Here is an 18397-nt window from a genome sequence, read left to right on the forward strand (position 1 = left end):
TCAATGTATTCACAATAACATATCAATAAAGAGCTTTCTGTTGTCCATTTAAAAAAAAAAAAAAAATTCTAAAACGGAAATCACCAAATTTTTCATAGAGCTCAAGTGCATGTTCAGGCAAAGCAATTATGCCTCAAAGCTCATCTCCTCCATATTTGACACAACTGCAATCCTCTAGGTGTCATGTGGTTTTTAGTCAAACATTCTGCCAACATGGCAACACAATTCCACTTACAAGCTTTTAAAACCACGTTAAAAAATATTACGAGATTTAACTAATTGAACACAGCATTAGAGCAGCTATAAGGTTAGTACAAGAAACATATCAAAGGGAAGCACATGCTTCCTTACAAAACTTTATTTGAAAATTTACATTTCTGTACATAATTTAAATGATCACTTTTAGAGTTAAATATGCAAGAACTTGAATAGGAAAAAAGCTAAAAAGTTTGAGGGTTCAGCTTCCGAGGTGGTGGTCTTCTGGGAATCCCATATACCAGCCATGCTCAAATTTTTCCATTTTGTGCCTCTGAAAACACAAGAATAAGGGAGTGCCTAACAGAACTTAGTGTCAAGCTTGTGGATGACTGATGGCACGTAACAGCCCTCAGTGTTTGAGAATGGAATTGCCCAGCCCTTTGAAAGCCAAACAATAAAACCAGTGGGAGGTTCTAATGAACATTTGAGAAACTGCTTTAGATCTTCAAATCTTATACAACTCCCTATTTGCTAGATGCATTTAAAAAAAAAAAAAAAACATATCATAATTATCGAATATGTTGCTGAATGATGCTGCTAGTAGGCTTGGGTTTCTTGATGGCATCCTTTTCAAAACTCTTCCAAAGTCGAATAGTTTCATCAGCGGCAACAGAAGCCACAGTCGAAGCATCTGGACTGAGTGCCAAGTTGAGGACCCTGTCTTCGTGTCCTAAGACAGATGATTGGAAAAATAATAGGATAATGGAATTAATATGAATTCTTAATTTATTGTAGTTGAAATATTCAACTGAAAGAAGGGTGACAACACAAATTACTTCATAAAGTACAACAATTTCAAACTTGCCTTCAAGCTCTGCAACTTTACTAAGTGAGGGGTATTTCCAGATGATAACCTTGTCATGAGCAAAACCGTGACCAGACACCAACTCTTTGTAATTTGGTGCAAAAACAAGAGATGATACCTGTAAAGAAACAATTTGTTAAATTACTGATTTTGTGTACTACGATATGCAAGCAGACAGTGAGTGAGCCAACCTGTGAACAAGTATCTAAGGCACTGATACAAGAACCACTGTTTGCATTCCAGATGCGAATGTGACGGTCACTGGTGCCACCTCCCGATGCAAGGATGTTAGGCTGCCAAGGGCACCACGCCAAAGCTTAAAAGGTGGGGGGTGGGAAAAAAAAAGGACAAAAAGCTGAACTAAAACCTCAAATGGAAAACCAAGGGTAGAATAAGAGACATTGCAAAATTCAAATCACCTTGACCGCTCCCTGATGTTCATTAAGAGAATGGATGGCTTGATACTCTGAACCAGTTGTCATTGGCCAAATGTACACCATGTTGTCATTACCACCACTAGCTAAATATTTCCCATCTGGGGACCATGTAAGGCCACAGACTTCCTGAGTGTGTCCCCCGAAGGTGAAGATGTGGTGGTCTGCTACCCGGACATCATGCTGATGAATCAAACCAGACCTAGAGCCACTACGGAGAACAAACAAATAATGTTAAAACACTCAAATGCATATAATCTGCAGAGCACAAGGAGGTGCTGGACTTACCTAGACAAAACATGATCGTTCCAACACAAGCAACTAACCCTTGCCAAATGGCCATCCATGCTGCGGAGACGCTTTTGGTACTGAACATCCCATAACTGCAAGAAAACGGCAAGTTCAGCAAGCAATATGGCAATTTAGAGATCTTGAAACTCTAAAATATCTTGCTTATATTAATAGCTGTAATTACAGAAGTATCAGAAATATTTCTGGAATTATTGAATGTATTGGTTATGTTAATAGCTCCTTGGTGTCAAAAAGAGTGAAAACCAGTGTACAATACTGAACCACAGCCTGAGAAAAAGTAACCAATTACCTCAACTTTACAATCACTTGTCCCAACGGCCAAGAAATTGCCATCTTTGCTCCAAGAGACAGAGCAGATGTACTCGCTATCATCCTCCATTTTCTTTAATAAAACGATGTCCCCTGCACCGGCATCCCACAAATATACATGGTTTGCAAGGCCAACTGCCAACAAGTTCTGCCTTCCCCAATCCATCAGGTTTAGATCTGAACAGAAATTGACGTGTTAGTCTCATAAATCTTCAAATCAGACTATGTGGCTTCTATGAAAAATGATCAGCTCACAGAAGTCATTTTTGATATCAGGGGCATCTAGAATCCGCTCTGGAACCGAGGAAATGTACCGGCTCTTCTTAATAGAGACTGGTGTGGGCACCTGGCTGTAGAGAACCTTTAAATTATTCTGATAACCTGTGAGAGACAGATAGAAGAGAGCCATTGGTGGAAGGACTTTACCAGGCAAAATTAAACTTGTGTTAGTTAGAAGCCAAATACAAGCAATTAAATTTAATCAAAAAAAAAAATAAATAAATAAATAAATAAAAAACAACCACACCTTCAGGGGCATTCAGTGGTTTTCCTCCTAAATGCAAGATCTTTGCTTCCTCGATGTCATATCCATTTAGTGTCACAGACCAAGCTTTTTGTTTTGGCTGGCAGAACATTAATTTATAGAAGTTGACATGAATTCATAATAATAAAAAGTTGACATGAATTCATAATAATAAAAAGTTGACATGAATTCATAATAATAAAAAAGATGCATTACTGCATTAAGAATTAAATTCTTTATTCTTATAAAAATACCACCATTATATTTAAGTTACTATTAATACTACTACTATTTTTTTATTATTATAAATACAAGTTCTGAAAAGTTACTTAAAAAAAATAATAATAACTACAGCAATTTTTTTGTATCTTACTGCTGTAGAGGATGAGGTTTCTTCCACTGGCTCGTTTTCTTTGGAAATAAGAAAACTTGCTACATCTAATTGTTTGTTATTCCTTGTTGGGATGAATCGATCTCCTCCTGCCTTAGAGGGGGTGTTCTGGGTCTTGCTGTTCTTTCCTGTTTGGAGACATCAGTTATGCAACACTGAAGACACTCAGACTCTACAGTAAGCAGGAGCTGGACCCATGTGGCTCTCACCTGGTGTTTTGCTGGGGGTTTTGGAAAGACTCAGTGAACTGTTGACACTCTTGTTCGGTGAGAGGGAGTTTGTGTTGGTCGAGTTGGATGTGCTGGCTTTCCTTTGCCATCTCGCAATCGGGGCGTTTGTGATGGGCATGTCCAGACGGAGGACGTTGTGGATGTCATTCTCAAACCCAAAATGGGACATTATTACAGCAGCTGCGACCACTCTATATGAGAGAGAGAGAGAGAGAGAGAGAGAGAAGTTAACGTACAGAGTGTGGCAACATGGAGCACGTGAAGAATGGAAAGTGCCGTTTGATGTAAAATATGTAAAAACTAAATTAATAAATATACTTTCATAACCTTTAACATAAAAATGTATAAGCTAACAATATTTGTGAACAATTACTAAACGCAATCAATACAATGTGGATTATTCCAGTTGTGTAAATAACCAATTGGGGGGGGGGGGGGGCAAAACAAACCATACTTTATATTTAATCTTACCACAGATCCGACAAATCCGTTCCTCGAAGCACAACACAATTGTCACCAAAAAATTCAACGCTCTTATTTACACACAAATTTCTTGCGTCTTTCGTCTTTTCAGAAGCAGAGTTCACTATCGTCTGAGCAGGTGAAGGTACTTAACGGATGAACGCCAGAGTTTAAATGTCTGAAACGTCTGTCGTGATTGGTGAATTCAAAAAACTGAAGTTTTCGCTGTTACCAAGGCAGCAGGGCAGAATGCTGTGCGCTGATTGGTGAATCGCATCACAGAGCACTTCCTGATAGTATTACATATTAAGAGTCCTTTGTTAGGCTCGATTCTGTACATGTTGTTAATCGGATTTGTTACTCATTGGTCTGTTGTTAATATCTTTTATATATTTCAGGTAAAAAGGTAGATATGACAGGATAATGTTTCTGAAGGTTGCATTCTAGTCGAGTTGTTGACTGGAAACACGTATAGAAAGAATTCATTTGCTCACAGAAATACAACAAATACAACAGTACACAATGCATACTTATACAAAATATAAGAACACAGGAATACAAATGTAAATATGCATAGAGTTGTTATACACAGGAATGTGCAGAGAGCTAAAAAAAAAATAAAGTTAAGTAAAATCTAAAAACAATTAACATATTATTGCACGCATAGATTTGTAAAGGAAGCGTGTTTTAATATGGAAAATATAAGTATTTATGTCTTGTACAAGGTATGGCCTAAAAATATCAAAGATATCAAACAATACAACAATTCGCTTTCATTGCATTTTTTTTTTTTTTTTTTTTTTTAGTCAATACATGGAATTGTTTCTGTCAGTTTCTTGACCGACGTTGTTATTAGCAACTGAACCCACGTGGTTTTGAAATGATGTCCTTTTCAGTGAGAGATCCTTTTAGTTTGAAAACCGATCTGTCATTTATAGATTACAACTTTTATTTTGAAAATTCTAAAGCCCGGTAGCGGTCTGCCACTGCTGGGCGTGGCTTGTTTTTGATGTTTTTGTTGCATTGGTTTCAGAAGCAAAACAAAACCAATGTCACATGCAGTTCTGTTCGCAGCTGCGTTTTCATTAGAAAATTCTACATAGGTAAATAAATTAACATCTTGTTTAACGCCAGATGGTTATCATTTAATATGTCAGAGGTCTTAGCTAACGAATGGAACTCTACTACGAGTGTTTCTGTTGACAAGTATTTCTGTTTTTAATGAGTGTGTGATGTTATAATGTTGTTTGGAATTCTCGCAGGGTGTTTGCATCACATAAACTGCCAGATTTGTGAAGCCCTTCGTACGGTAGGAAGGAAGGAGGAAGTGGATTGGGGTTACTGTTGGCGAGGAAAGGAAAGTAAACTGCTCCACAGTGCTCTTCTGGATCAGCGGGGTGAGTCAGCAGAGCCCACGTGTTAACAGCACATGTGACGTTTGCCTTAATAAACTTCCTCTAAAGCTAAACTGTCATTCCGCGACCAGAAACCTCCACGCTGCTGTTTCCCTTCAACATTACAAATCGGTTTTGTACGAAGACGAAAAGAGATTTTTTTTTATTTACACGTCACGTTCATTCAGGTGTTTGTCTGTCCTGTAACTAAAGGGTGGAGGAGCGGGAGCTGGGCGGGATGTTTGCCCGGAAAAACAAGCGAGCAGCGGCGCCGAAAGGCCAAGGAGCAGCTGCAGCCAAACAGGTCAGTGTCGAAATATTTTGCGTGTGACTGTCAGATGTGAATGTTTTAAGATAAACATATTAAAGAGACAGTTCATACTAAAATGAAAATTGTAAGTTACTAAAGTAATGACAGTTTTCATTTTGGGTGAACTGTCCCTTTAAGGATTATGTCTGTTGTTTATATTGGACAGGGTTAGAATCCATTGATGATCTGTCCATCTCGTGACTGAGATAAGGGTGCTACTGGACCTTTACATGTAAGCTCTTGTTTCTTTGTAGATGGGATTGTTGCTGGATTTCAACCCAGATGAAATGATGGACATGGAGCAGGATCTGGATGATCCAACTTTAGAAGCAGAATTTGCTGCCATTGTTGGGAAGAAACCCAATGTGGCTCCCAGGGGGAAAAAGCCTGGTAAAGGTGGGCATTGTGATTATCGTTATTCTTATTTTTGTTATGTTTTGAAATTTATATAATAAATGCAGACTGTGTTGCAGCCAAACTTTAAAAGGTAGGTTCTGAAATACTATAACCTAATGCATTCTTTAATGTACTCTTAATGCATGCTGTGGTAGTGCCAAGGTCTGTCTTACCTGAAGAGAGCTGTGTCTCTTAGCATTCCCATTCATTTGGGGGCAGTTACTCGGCTGATGAGGAACACTTTAGAAGTACATGATTTAAAAACTTGACATCTTTGATCTTGTGCACTTTTTTGGAGCATATTATGAGAATAATTTCTGAGGGATCATGACACTGACATTGGCTGCTGAAAATTCAGCCTTGCCTTCACAGGAATAAATCATTTGTATTTTATTAAAATATGCCAAAATAGAAATCCAAAATCAGTCAGTATTATAACATTATGGCCCGGTTTCACAGATGGGGCTTATCTTAAGCCAGGGCTAGGCCTTAGTTAAATTAAGATATTTAAGCAGCTTTTATAAAAATGTCTTGTGCATCTGTGCATCTTGAGACAGAACAACGACACTGACTTATTTTAAGAGTCAGAGCAAGATATTTTCAGTTGAGTCAGTTCAAACATGCATTTTAGTCTGGGACTAGCCTTAAGCCTTGTCTGTGAAACCAGGGGAAAAATGTTTATATAATGTAATAAAAATTATATGTATTGTACTATGCTATAATGCAATCAAACCTTTGTGAATTGGGGGAAAAAATATCATAGCACATGGCACCTTTTGAATGACCATCAGTAGAGGAAGATGTTTTTGCAGCTAGATGGTGTAATTGCATAACCAGCCAAACCTTGACCCACAGGGTAGCATTTCTATCATCTGTTTATCGGTACTCTGATTAGTTGTTATGACCTTGAAAACATTTTCTGAACATCTAAATAAATTGTATTCAAATTTTTTACGTTCAAGTTCCATTACCGATGGAGGATATTGCAAAAATGGCAGAGGCCTGCATGAAAGACATTGATGATGATGAAGATGACAGTCTGGAGGATGATGAAGACCTCTTGGTAAATTAAACCTGTGATTTATTGTCTGTTTCTTTTCAATGTCAACACCTTTTGAATGCGGTATAGTGAGTTTATAGTGCTTGTTGTGAATGTGATTCTCGTCAGGCTGAGCTGCAGGAAGTGGTTGATGAGGAGGAAACGGAAGACTCAGGTACCGCAACCCCTGCCTCCCCCGATAGTGCGGAAACCCCTTCAGCAGAACTGACGCCAGCCAGCCAGGTAGGATCTAAAAGTTTATTTGGGAAGGCATAAACGTATTTTCTTTGTACAATTGTGTTAGCTGTAATATCAAAGTTCTTATTATTAATTTGCACATTTCCATTAAACTTTGTTGTGAAATGGTAGAAGGCTTTTGTGAAATAAGTCTTTTTTTTTATTTTTTCACAGGACACCAAGGTTTCTTCGGTGCCTGGTAGCATTGAGCACACGTTAGAGGAGAGATTGAACCTGTATAGGATGGCTGTTACCAATGCCAAGGCTGCAGGGGAAACCTCTAAAGCTCGGAGATACGAGAGAGGCCTCAAGGTATGCAGATGTAGTGTCATTGCTCAAACAAACTTTGGATGCATCCTTTTTTATGATAATTTATGACAATTGACAGTCTCATATTTTTGTTTAGACACTACAGACTATGCTGGCATTAGTACGGAAAGGAGGGAAGATTGACGAAACAGAGATTCCTCCTCCAGTTGCATGTGGAGCATCTGGTGGTCCCAGTCGGCCCCCTGCCCCTGCAGCTTCACCTGATCAGCACGGGGAGAGTGACAGCGCTGTTGAGATCTCTCCTGTCTCTGCAGAGGCCGCCCCTGTTGTCATGGATCCAGCATCAAACACTAAAGACGAGTCCTCCGGTGTAACGTCTCCAGCTTCCCTGGCATCCCCAGAAGGGGAACATGCAGCGAGTGGCACTGAATTGCACTTAGGTCAGTCAAGTGCTTTTGTGACAACATACCACATTTTAATGGTTGAAACTAAAGATAAAATGCCTAGCTAGTGTCTGAATTGATAGGATTTATTTTAATTTAAACCAATAAATAAAAACATTTTAGAAAATATTCAAAATACGAGAAAATCATATAAAAACGATGAAGAATTTAATTCAGCACTGTTTCTAGGTCAGTAATCAAATGTAAGCAAATTTGTGACATGGAACTCCTTTGTACAAATCAGATTTCCTTGCTTCTATGGAAGCTCATTTGAACATTCACACAAACTTGTAGAGTTATTTTAAATTGGAATAATATTTCACAATATTACTAATAATAAATCCAGCATTGATGAACAATGAACATACAATGCTTATTTCAAAAAACGTATCTATCTCAAACATTTGAATTGTTAAATCTTCACTAATTCATGTAGAATGTTCAGTTATATTTTTCACTTAATTTATGCTTAGAATTTGTAATGAAACTTGTGTGTTAAATTAGAAAATAATGCAAAATAGAAGCATCTTTACTAGTCCTTTTGATAAGTATTTTAAAACAGACTTAATCCCTATTTAATATTTGACAGCAGTTGTGTTGATTTATGAGTGGAGTGTGTATTTGCTAAATTATTTCATGCTGTCCAACAACCCTAAAATATATACTGATAATATCATTTCATAGGAATCTTTTTTTTTTTGGCAGTTTCCATAATATTTGTAGTCATAATTCAAAATGTGCAAACAAAAAAAATTATTCAATGGATCATCAACGCTGGGTGTAGAAAAGCGACTATTTTGAAAATGAGACCCTTTCTCTTTAAGTTGTTTGTGACTTGCTAATTTAACTACAAGCATGACATTCTCCAGAGCTGTTTTTGTAAATGGTACATTGTGGTTTCCTCTGACTGCTCCTAAATCAGACTCACCAGCCGGACAGCCCAATAAAGACGTTCTGTTAGAGCGACAGAAGGAATACAGGATGGCAGCTCTCAAGGCCAAACAAGCAGGAGATATTGACCAAGCCAAAATGCATATAAAGACCAGCAAGGTAAGACACGGTTTCTAATCAAATGTATATAGCTATGTATTGCTGTCTCTGTACTGTTAATTTTTAAACAGTGGCATATTTATGGCCTTTCCTCTCAGGACTTTGTGCCTTTAAAATTTCCAAATGAGTGTTTTATCAGTAAGCAAATTCAATTTGTACAGAATTGTACAAAGTTTGGATTCCTTCTTTCTAATTAATTATATACAGTTGAAATGTGAATAGATTTGTTGTTGTAAATGTAGTTGTTTTCTTTGTTTTGACTTGTAAACTCTTTTAGTTGCTTCAGTTAAAACCAAAAAGCAGACTTCTGTAACTGTGCTGTCTGTGCTCAGTTAACAGGCATGGCTTTGTAAATGTATCACACCCTGTTAAAGTATCTTTTTCCATTTGCCTTCTGCTCTAATACGGAAATTTTGACTCAAACTTGCCAAAGACTTTTTATCTCAAAGCCTTTACTGTTTTTACCGAGCGATTCAGTTGGTTTGCCGTTTAATTCAAGGCATCTTCCACTTCAGCTATGCTGTTGTGCGAGTTTGGATATTCCTCTTAACTGAAGTGTCTTGTTCTCGTAAACCATGATTTCTAATAACTCACTTGTAATGAAAATGTGCTAAGTTATTTGAGGTATTCAAGACTTGTAGGAAGTAGACAAAGAATAGTACTATGCTGTTTGCTTGTTTGGCTCAGGGATTCGATGCAGCCATTGAGGCTTTGGAGAAAGGCCAGCCGGTGGACATGAGCTCGCTTCCGCCCCCTCTGTCTCAAGGTTAGACCTAAATTATCATTTGTGGTTAGAAAGATACTATAGTAGCTATGATGTGGTGCATATTTGTTACATATGTTCAAGGCTTGTAGCTTTTATTCTTTTCCACAGCCTCTACAGTTACTCACCCTGCACCTCAAAAAGCTGTTACCTCACCTTCAGCTCCTGGTTAGTACAACAGTTATCACATCAGATATTTTCAGATGCTGAGCATGTGTCTCTTTTAGGAGTCTAAATATGGTCTTACCTGAATTACTGTACTTGTGACCTGAATTAGAATGCATTTCCTATCTCCTAGTGTTAATTTTTTTGTTTTTATTATACCAGCAGACAGTGTTTCTGGCCCAGCTCAGCCCCAGACTGTTCTTGACGCTCTGGAACAGAGGATGGCCAAGTACAAAGAGGCCTTCACACAAGCTAAGGCCGGCGGAGATGAGCGCAAAGCCCGCATGCATGACCGCATTGCTAAAGTTAGTAAACCTATCAAAATGACACCTAAACCACTGAGCGTCCACAAACTTTTGGTTTCTCTTGCAGTGTTTCCTTTTTAGATTTTATCTGATTGTGGAAGAAGGACTTGTGTTAAGTTCATGTTAACATACTACAGCACATTTTACACATAGAAAGGTGTTTCCACCGAATTGTTGATTTCAGATATGATGTTCTTTGTGTGACCCACAGCAATACCAGTCTGCCATCCGTGCCCATAAAGCAGGCCGACCTGTAAATTTTGACGAACTTCCAGCCCCTCCAGGTTGGTTCTTCTGCAGTCAAAAAGAAGTTTTTGTGTACATGTCCACTACCATTCAAAAATTTGGTACAAATTTTAGATGTTCTTTTCCAAGGCTGCATTTGTTTGATTAAAAAATAAAAATAAAAAAAAACGGTTAAGGTTGCAATATTGTGAGATATTAAAATATAAAATAATTGTTTTCTGTTTTAATATATTTTGTAATGTAATTTATTCCTACAAAGGCAAAGTAAAATTTACTCCATCTTGAGTATCATATTGAAATTTGAATATGAAATCATTTGAATATGCTAATTTGGTGCTTAAGAAACATTTCTTATCATTGAAAATAGTTTATATTTTTGTGGAATTTTGTGGATTTTTTAATTAATAGAAATTTAAAAAGAACCATAATTATTTGAAATAGTCAATAGGCTCAGCGTAACACAAATAAGGGAGATCACATACAATTGAAATTAACCCAAAAATATATGTTTATTAAAGTAATCTATAACTGAATTAAAAAAAAATCAACACAAAAGGTAATAGAAAACTTAAAAGAAAATTAAAGTATGCACATAAACTGGTACTGGAGAGGCATCAAGCACAAATGAAGGCCAGACACGCTGGGACCAGTCAACTCGTCACCGGTAACCCACCGCCCCTGCCGCTTGAACCCAAAACAAGCAAACGCAATCTGGTGACAGGAAGGCGCAAATGAAGGAATGCTGGCTAGGCAAGACCGTTACAGTTATAAATGTTTTTACTGTCACTTTCAATCAATTTAATGCATCCTTGCGCAATAAAAGTATTAATTTTCGCACAACTTTTGCATTTCTTTAATTATTAGCTTGAATTCCTGCTAAGAAAATTAGGAGTTCTATTTAACTGAAGTGTTCTCCATAGGCTTTCCTCCAATCCCAGGCCAGAAGGCTGCTTCTCCAGAGCAGGGATTGGCTGCAGTGTTGGAAACAGCCAATAAACTAACATCTAATGAAGCTGAAGCTGGTGATGGTGAAGAGGATGATGAAGAGGGAGAGGAGAAGGTAAATTCTTAAAGTTTGTAGCATTTCTTAAATATTTTCAAAGTTGTCCCTTGCTGTTAAAGAAATCACATTTTTTTTTAATTTGCTTTCTAGGTTAAAGCTCCGAAAGTAGGCGACCAAAATAAGCCCACTCTTGTAGTACAGCCAACGGTACAGAAACCCAAGAGGACCCCTTCACCTTCCCCAGACAGAACGTCTAAAAGAGGAAGTCTGCCTGACACTGGTAGAGTTGTGTTTTAAGATGGCCTTTTAATTGCAATGTTTTTACATTTTGTAACTGAGTTACATAAGAAGCACACAAAACTCTCTCAAACTGGTTTAAATCTGGTTATTGTCTACTCAGCTCAGCAGCAGCTGGAGTTTCTGGAAGGCCGCAAAAAGCAGTACATGAAAGCAGCGCTGCAGGCAAAGCAAAAGAATGACCTAGAGCAGGCCAAGACCCTCCTGCGCGCAGCAAAGGGTTTGGACCCCATGATAGAAGCCGCCCGCAGCGGCAAGATGGTGGACATAAGCAAGGTAACACTGTAATTGTTTTTATAAATAAATTCTTTTACAAATCCATAATGAAATGAGTAATAACTACCCTTTTATTTTCAGGTGCCTTCACCGCCTGGAGATGAGGACGAGGACTTCATCGTAGTCCATCACAGTGATGTTCAGATCTCAGAGAAGGCTGAGGAGGTCTACACTCAACTCACCAAACTACTCAAAGAGCAATACGAGGTAACAAGAAGTTGGTGAATTAATAAAGGAACACGGAGAATGGATCTGTGCCAAAACCTAGTTTCTACATAGTCAGCTACCATCGAAATGAATCTGAAATGAAATCTCATACGCATACTCATACTCATTTCACAAATATTGTTCACAAGAAGAGCATGTTGGATTTCAACAGAATTTGCGATTAAAGGGATATTTCACCCCAAAAATGAAAATTTACCCCATTATTTACTCACCCTCAAGCCATCCTAGGTGTTTATGACTTTCTTCTTTCAGATGAATACAATCAGAGTTATATTAAAAAATGTCCCGGCTCTTCCGCTTCCAAGTTTTATAATGGCAGTGAATGTATGTTGAGAATTTGAAGCCAAAAAAACGTGCATCCATTCATCATAAAAGATATTCCACACAGCTCTGGGGGGTGAATAATTGATGCATTTGTGTAAGAAAAATATCTATATTTAAAACTTTATAAACTGAAAACTCTAGCTTCCACTGTTTGTCGTACTTGTGTTTTTGTTTTTTACTCAAGCGCATCGCTTTACTTCAGAAGGCCTTTATTACCCCCCGGAGCCACATGGAGTTTTTTTTTTTTTAATGAATGCTCTTTTTTGGTCTTTGTTGAATAAAGTCATTATTTTTGTTTTCTTTGCGCACAAACGGTATTCTCGCAGCTTTGTAAAATTATGGTTGAACCACTGATGTCACATGGACAGTTTTACCGATGTCCATACTATGTTTCTGAGTCTGGGAACATTTCAGTTACATTGCTGTCTATGGAGGGTCAAAAGCTCTCTGATTTCATAAAAATATCTCAAAATGTTCTGAAGAACTGAAGAACAAAGGTCTTACAGGTTTGGAATGACATGAGGGTAAGTAATTAATGACAGAATTTTTGTTTTTGGGTGAACTATACCTTTAATAAAGAGTAAAATAACATTGGGCAAAATAGCAGATTTATATTCACTATAAGTGTGTTTATAGTCAATATTTCACAGATCATGCTCATAAGAATCAATTGCTATTCAGTATGATAATTTGATGTTAGCATGTTGCTAAGCTAACAGTGTGATACTCTAGCAAGCATAAAATATATATATTTGTTGAAATAGTCAATTTTTTTATTTAAAGTAGTCTTTAAAGGTATTTTTTTTTTTTTTTTTTTTTTTACTTTACCCAAGACGTTTCCCCAAGACCCAGCAGAGTAGTTAAACAGTACTGTGCATTAGCTTAAGACACACTCAAAAGACACCGATCAAAATCCGAGACAATAAATAAGAAACACTATTATGGCAGGATTTTGAAATCCATGTGAGCCTCTTAAATCGATTTCTTGACTCTATTTACAGTCACAAAGTTTTTTTCAGTTGATTTAATTGAGTTAGCTTTTTATCAAATATAAAGTGATTTTCAATAACCAAGACCTGGCAGCAACAACACAGTTTTACGCTTCGGCAAGCAGACAACTTATCTTGCTTATGAAAACACCCACATGGTTAAAATGCTGTCTAAGTAGGCAGATCAGTAGGTTTTGAGACAGAACCTAGAAGCGGATGTGGAATATGTAAGTAGGACATGTTTCCTTTCTTCTTCAGAAATGTGTGACGTACTCCAAGCAGTTCACACACATGGGGAATGTCGCAGAAACAACCAAGTATGTATCGCATCACTAGTACACCACTTCAATAAATGAAATTCAAGTGATTTCATTGGGTATTTCATTTATTCCCGTTTTCCCTCTTGTAGATTTGAGAACATGGCAGAACAATGTAAGAAGAGCCTGGAGATTCTTAAACTGGCGCAGAATAGGGGGCTTCAGCCTCCTAAACATCACTTTGAGGAGAGAACATATCGCACTGTCAGGTCTGACACTCTCACTGCAGATCTTCCTTCAAGGAAAAGCCCAAAACATCGCACTGTCAGGTCTGACACTCTCACTGCAGATCTTAATTGCCCAATTAAGGGAAATATGTGATGTTTCAATGAATAACATGATTTCTTTTTCTTGACTTGTGCCCTTGTAGGATTTTCCCGGAGCTCAGTAGCACAGATATGGTTGTGGTCATTGTTAGAGGGATGAACCTTCCTGCTCCTCCTGGTAAGCTTCAAACTGTTCTTGAAACAAACACTGTTAGGAAGTGTCTTGCTTTTAAACATCTCCCCTCTCTGCTTCTTTTGAAAGGCGTTGCAACAAATGACTTGGATGCCTATGTCAAGTTTGATTTCCCGTACCCCAGTACAGTGAGTATGAGTTCTTCAGTCACCTAGGCTTCATTTTACCCAGTCACCCATTTGATATGAATTACTTCCTCTGTTTATGTTAGGATCAACCTCAGAAACATAAAACATCAGTCATCAAAAATACCAACAACCCAGGTAAAAAAATGTATTAAGATTTTGGTTTTTGAAAGAAGACTCTAATTTTCACCAGGGGTACATTTATTTGATCAAAACTATAGTAAAAACAGTTATATTGTGAAATATTATTACATTTACATTTATGCATTTAGAAGACACTTTTATCCAAAGCAACTTACATTGCATTTAAGGTAAAAATGTTCATATATTCCCTGTGAATCGAACCCATGACCTTGCCGTTACTATAGGAAAGCAGAAATTATTCCAATTTAAGATGTTTTCTATTTAAATATAGTTTAAAATGTCATTTATTCAAGTGATGTTTTACTCTAGTCTTCGATGTCACATGATGTTTCATAAATCATTCTAAAATGCTTATTTGGTGCACAAGAAACATTTAAAATGGCATTTATTCAAGTGATGTATTAATCTAGTTTTCGATGTATTAATGATTTTATTGAAAATTTTCTTTTTTTTTTTTTTTTTTGTTTTTATAAATTATTTTTTATTTTTTTTTATTTTTTTTTATTATTATTGATTCGGAACACAATTTAAGATATTTTATATGAAAACCGGGAGGCCTGTGACTGTCCCATAGACTGCCAAGTAAATAACAGTGTCAAGGTCCATAAAAGATATGAAAGTCATCATCAGAACACTCCATCTGCCATCTGAAGTGCAATCTGGGTTAAATGAAGCGACAGGTACACTTTTTGTAAGCAAAGAAAACAAAAATCGCATCCTTGTGGCGCGGATGATACAGAGGAGCATTAGCAGCATAATATGGTGATATGGAGAGACACAGAGGAGACTGTTGACAAAGGAATTGTTGAATAAAGTCGTTATTTTTGTTTTCTTCGCTTACAAAAAGTGTTTCCGTTGCTTCATATAACCCAGATTGCACTTTTGATGGCAGATGGAGTATTCTGACGACGACTTTCATACCTTTTATGGATCTTGACACTGTTATTTACTTGCCACAGGCCTCAATGGTTTTCATCCAAAATATCTTAAATTGTGTTCCGAAGACGAACAGAGCATTTACAGGTTTGGAACGACATGGGGTTTAATGACAAAATTTTCATTTTGGGGTTGAGTATCCCTTTAACATTTATAAATGTATTTTACTGTCACTTGTGATCAATTTAATGCCTCCTTACAAAAAAAAAAAATTCCTCCTTACTATATTATAATATATATATATGTATTTACTGACCAAACAAATTTTCATTTAACACTATAAATGTATTTTACTGTCACTTTTGATCAATTTATTTCTTGGTTAATTAAAATGTTTAGTTTTTTAAATTTTTATTTTAGCGAGCAGTGTAATTAAAATGAATATATGCTGCTGAAGGTATTGACTTATTTGGTGTTTTGGCAGAGTATAACCAGAACTTCAAACTGAACATCAACCGGAACCACCGTGGCTTCAGGAGAGTTATACAGTCTAAAGGCCTGAAGCTGGAAGTGCTGCACAAAGGGTGGGTGTTGCTGTTGGAGATAAGCACAGATCCCAAGTCTCCAAATATTCATCATTTTGGGACTTTTATTGTCTCCTAACAGTAAACAGTTTGTTTAAGATTCATTTATATTGGGCAGACACACAGGTCAGGATACATATCAACCAGTGCTGCCCTGATTGAACTCTGTGGTAGTTGTGGTTCATGCCGGGTCAGTGTGAGTAGGTGGATCTGAGCTTCACACTGATTTCTTTGTTTTGGGACAGTGGATTTCTGAGAAGTGACAAGCCGGTAGGAACAGCCCAGCTCAAACTGGAGAAACTGGAAACTGAAAGCGAAGTGAGAGAGATAGTGGAGGTGAGCGGGGCTATTTTTTTTAACAGTATGTGCATAGGACCCAGAGACGAGAGTGCAAACATCAGCTGTGTGTTTAACACATGAACTTGAGCTAAAATGGGACATTCACACCCCTTAGCCAGACATCACCATGTTTACATTTGTGTGAAGGATGTATGTTTATGGCATTGGCTTCATTTCTGCATGCAGCTCATGGATGGGCGGAAGGCCACAGGTGGTCGTCTGGAGGTGAGGGTGCGTCTCCGAGAGCCGCTGGGTGGGCAGGACCACCAGACGGTCACAGAACGATGGCTAGTGCTAGAGGAGCCACAGGTTAGTGCTACTGTGGCTATGTCCAAAATTTGAACATTAAGATGATGGTTTATATTTAGGGTGATTAAAAGTGCATTATACCATTTCATTTAAATACACAGATTAAGAGATGACCTGCTTGATGTATTTATATTTAAGTATAAATAATATTATAAATATTAAAAACATACATTTAAGTACTGAGTAATATTAATTAACTACATTTACTGTATGGTTAGGGTTTGGCTTAGGGTTACTTGAATGTAATTATGTAATCTTACACAGTAATGAATCTATATGACAATGTATTTTATGATTTTGATAGTCCTATTTCCTAGTGAAAACAGGGATTTTGTGTGTGTGCGCGTGTTTGCATGTGTGTGTAAATGTCATGTTTTGACTGTCATCTGCTGTCTGTATTAGGTATTGCTGTAACTGACACTGTGATTCCATCTTCACAACGTAAGAAAGTTTGACCCATTTCTACTGACAGATATATGATCACATTCATGTTACACTTCACCTTACAGTAGATTTTTCTCTCAGGTCTTGAGGTCTCAGCGGTATTATCAGAGTGGATGAAGGTATGGACGATGAAAGCTAAATGGTGCTGCTAGCCTCGGGCACGAACCACGTGAAGGAGATCAAGAGGAACTTGCTTAACAGAGAGACAGTCTCTGACAGAGGAAGTTAGCTTTGTCTTTATCAGGGTAAAAGAGGTTGGACCAGGATGTAAGAGTTGGGGTGGTTATTAAAAATACAGGCGATATTAATAGGAGGAGCAGGAAAATGCACACAGACTTGCATGAGATTGATATGCCTTTTAAACGGCCCTTTTGAGATAGATTGCCTCTTGATTTTATAATAACGCTCACCCCAACTGTTACATTAATGCATTGGAGCTGAAGCCAATGAGAGCTAACCCTTTTTTTTTTTTTTTTACTGCTCTGGGATGCACTTACGCACTAATGCCAAAGTAATCACTGCTGCTGCAGTAAGATGAATGACTTAATCTGTTCTCCCTCAAACTAGGAACCTGTTCCTTTCATATCTCAAATACTAATGTATGACTGCTATGCAAATGAGTTATACATGATTAGCTATGCAAAACGGTTTGCGTTTGAATCCCAAACATTTTGTCACACATTTCAAAACTTGTTTACATCCTATGTGAATTTACTGTTTGATTTATTACAGATAGGCCGTGTCAAAGTACTGCTGTTAAATATTATATTCCTTATATATACATACTATTAAAGCCATAAACCAGCTTTTACTAATTGAACCAGATGTGAACTATTCATTAAACATTCTGAATAGTCGATTTTTTCTTTATGTTTGCTTCAGGAGGTAAATGAGCGAGCGTGCCATGTTTGGGAATGATTGAAAATGTATCATTTTTCTGGTAAATGTAGGCTTTAGTAATCTTTCTTAGCATTTTGCTGACATTTTCAGGACTAGAACTGGTGCTGCAATAGTCATATTCAGACTCTCTGAACAGAAGTGCCAGTTTAGTTGACCTTATTATAAGTTAGCAAAAGTAGATTTTAGAGCTATTCTGCTTAGTTTGTAGATATATTAAACTTAATATATGACAGAAGTCTTTTATCACTCTTCTTGCACTTGATGGTTATTCTGCACTAGGGTTGCTCCTAGTAGGCACTTTAGCCAAATATTAGCCAATGTTTACATTGAGGTTAAGTTCAGACACATAAGATGACACCTTTTAATTATATTTGCCATAGCAATGACCAGAGAAATAGCTTTAAGGATTAGCTCACCCAAAAATTCTAATTTGCTGAAAAT

At 37.2% G+C, this 18397-nt stretch overlaps 2 protein-coding genes across 5 annotated transcripts; one reads left to right on the forward strand and one right to left on the reverse strand.

The window, feature by feature from the left end:
• Positions 1–325: 325 nt before the first annotated feature.
• cdc20 (cell division cycle 20 homolog) lies at positions 326–3917 on the reverse strand. 2 transcript variants are annotated; one of them, XM_042718051.1, is made up of 11 exons: positions 3744–3917; positions 3242–3454; positions 3015–3160; positions 2645–2741; positions 2374–2499; positions 2099–2295; positions 1786–1880; positions 1483–1708; positions 1255–1380; positions 1064–1181; positions 326–928 (listed from the first exon to the last, which is right to left on the reverse strand). In XM_042718051.1, the coding sequence occupies exons 2-11, from the start codon at positions 3429–3431 to the stop codon at positions 768–770; spliced, it is 1482 nt and encodes a 493-aa protein (XP_042573985.1). In that variant the 5' UTR covers positions 3432–3454; positions 3744–3917; the 3' UTR covers positions 326–767. The 2 variants fall into 2 exon arrangements, with proteins under 2 accessions (XP_042573985.1, XP_042573984.1); XM_042718050.1 differs by having other exon boundaries at positions 3242–3453; positions 3734–3915.
• Positions 3918–4670: 753 nt separating this feature from the next.
• Positions 4671–17913, forward strand: LOC109091949 (coiled-coil and C2 domain-containing protein 1B-like). 3 transcript variants are annotated; one of them, XM_042718047.1, is made up of 27 exons: positions 4671–4827; positions 4987–5121; positions 5332–5422; positions 5683–5824; positions 6787–6887; positions 6993–7106; positions 7275–7412; positions 7507–7810; positions 8736–8863; positions 9551–9629; positions 9738–9794; positions 9954–10096; positions 10308–10380; positions 11263–11402; positions 11496–11625; positions 11746–11918; positions 12000–12125; positions 13718–13776; positions 13869–13985; positions 14147–14220; positions 14305–14363; positions 14447–14498; positions 15865–15964; positions 16210–16300; positions 16490–16612; positions 17015–17053; positions 17138–17913. In XM_042718047.1, the coding sequence occupies exons 3-26, from the start codon at positions 5357–5359 to the stop codon at positions 17024–17026; spliced, it is 2601 nt and encodes an 866-aa protein (XP_042573981.1). In that variant the 5' UTR covers positions 4671–4827; positions 4987–5121; positions 5332–5356; the 3' UTR covers positions 17027–17053; positions 17138–17913. The 3 variants fall into 3 exon arrangements, with proteins under 3 accessions (XP_042573981.1, XP_042573983.1, XP_042573982.1); XM_042718049.1 differs by having other exon boundaries at positions 9957–10096; XM_042718048.1 differs by lacking the exons at positions 4671–4827; positions 4987–5121 and having other exon boundaries at positions 5160–5422.
• Positions 17914–18397: the final 484 nt, after the last annotated feature.

The sequence above is a fragment of the Cyprinus carpio genome, chromosome B2 (genome assembly GCF_018340385.1).
Source record: "Cyprinus carpio isolate SPL01 chromosome B2, ASM1834038v1, whole genome shotgun sequence".
NCBI lineage: Eukaryota > Metazoa > Chordata > Actinopteri > Cypriniformes > Cyprinidae > Cyprinus > Cyprinus carpio.

Excerpts from the sequence above, each read along its gene's own strand:
- LOC109091949 (XM_042718047.1), top strand. The coding sequence starts at position 5,357 with ATGTTTGCCCGGAAAAACAAGCGAGCAGCGGCGCCGAAAGGCCAAGGA. Across the intron at positions 11,403-11,495 it reads ATGAAGAGGGAGAGGAGAAG|GTTAAAGCTCCGAAAGTAGG; the intron begins GTAAATTCTTAA and ends TTTGCTTTCTAG. Across the intron at positions 11,919-11,999 it reads AGATGGTGGACATAAGCAAG|GTGCCTTCACCGCCTGGAGA; the intron begins GTAACACTGTAA and ends TTTTATTTTCAG.
- cdc20 (XM_042718051.1), bottom strand. The coding sequence starts at position 3,431 with ATGTCCCATTTTGGGTTTGAGAATGACATCCACAACGTCCTCCGTCTG. Across the intron at positions 1,709-1,785 it reads AACGATCATGTTTTGTCTAG|TGGCTCTAGGTCTGGTTTGA; the intron begins GTAAGTCCAGCA and ends TGTTCTCCGTAG. Across the intron at positions 1,182-1,254 it reads CCTTAGATACTTGTTCACAG|GTATCATCTCTTGTTTTTGC; the intron begins GTTGGCTCACTC and ends GTTTCTTTACAG.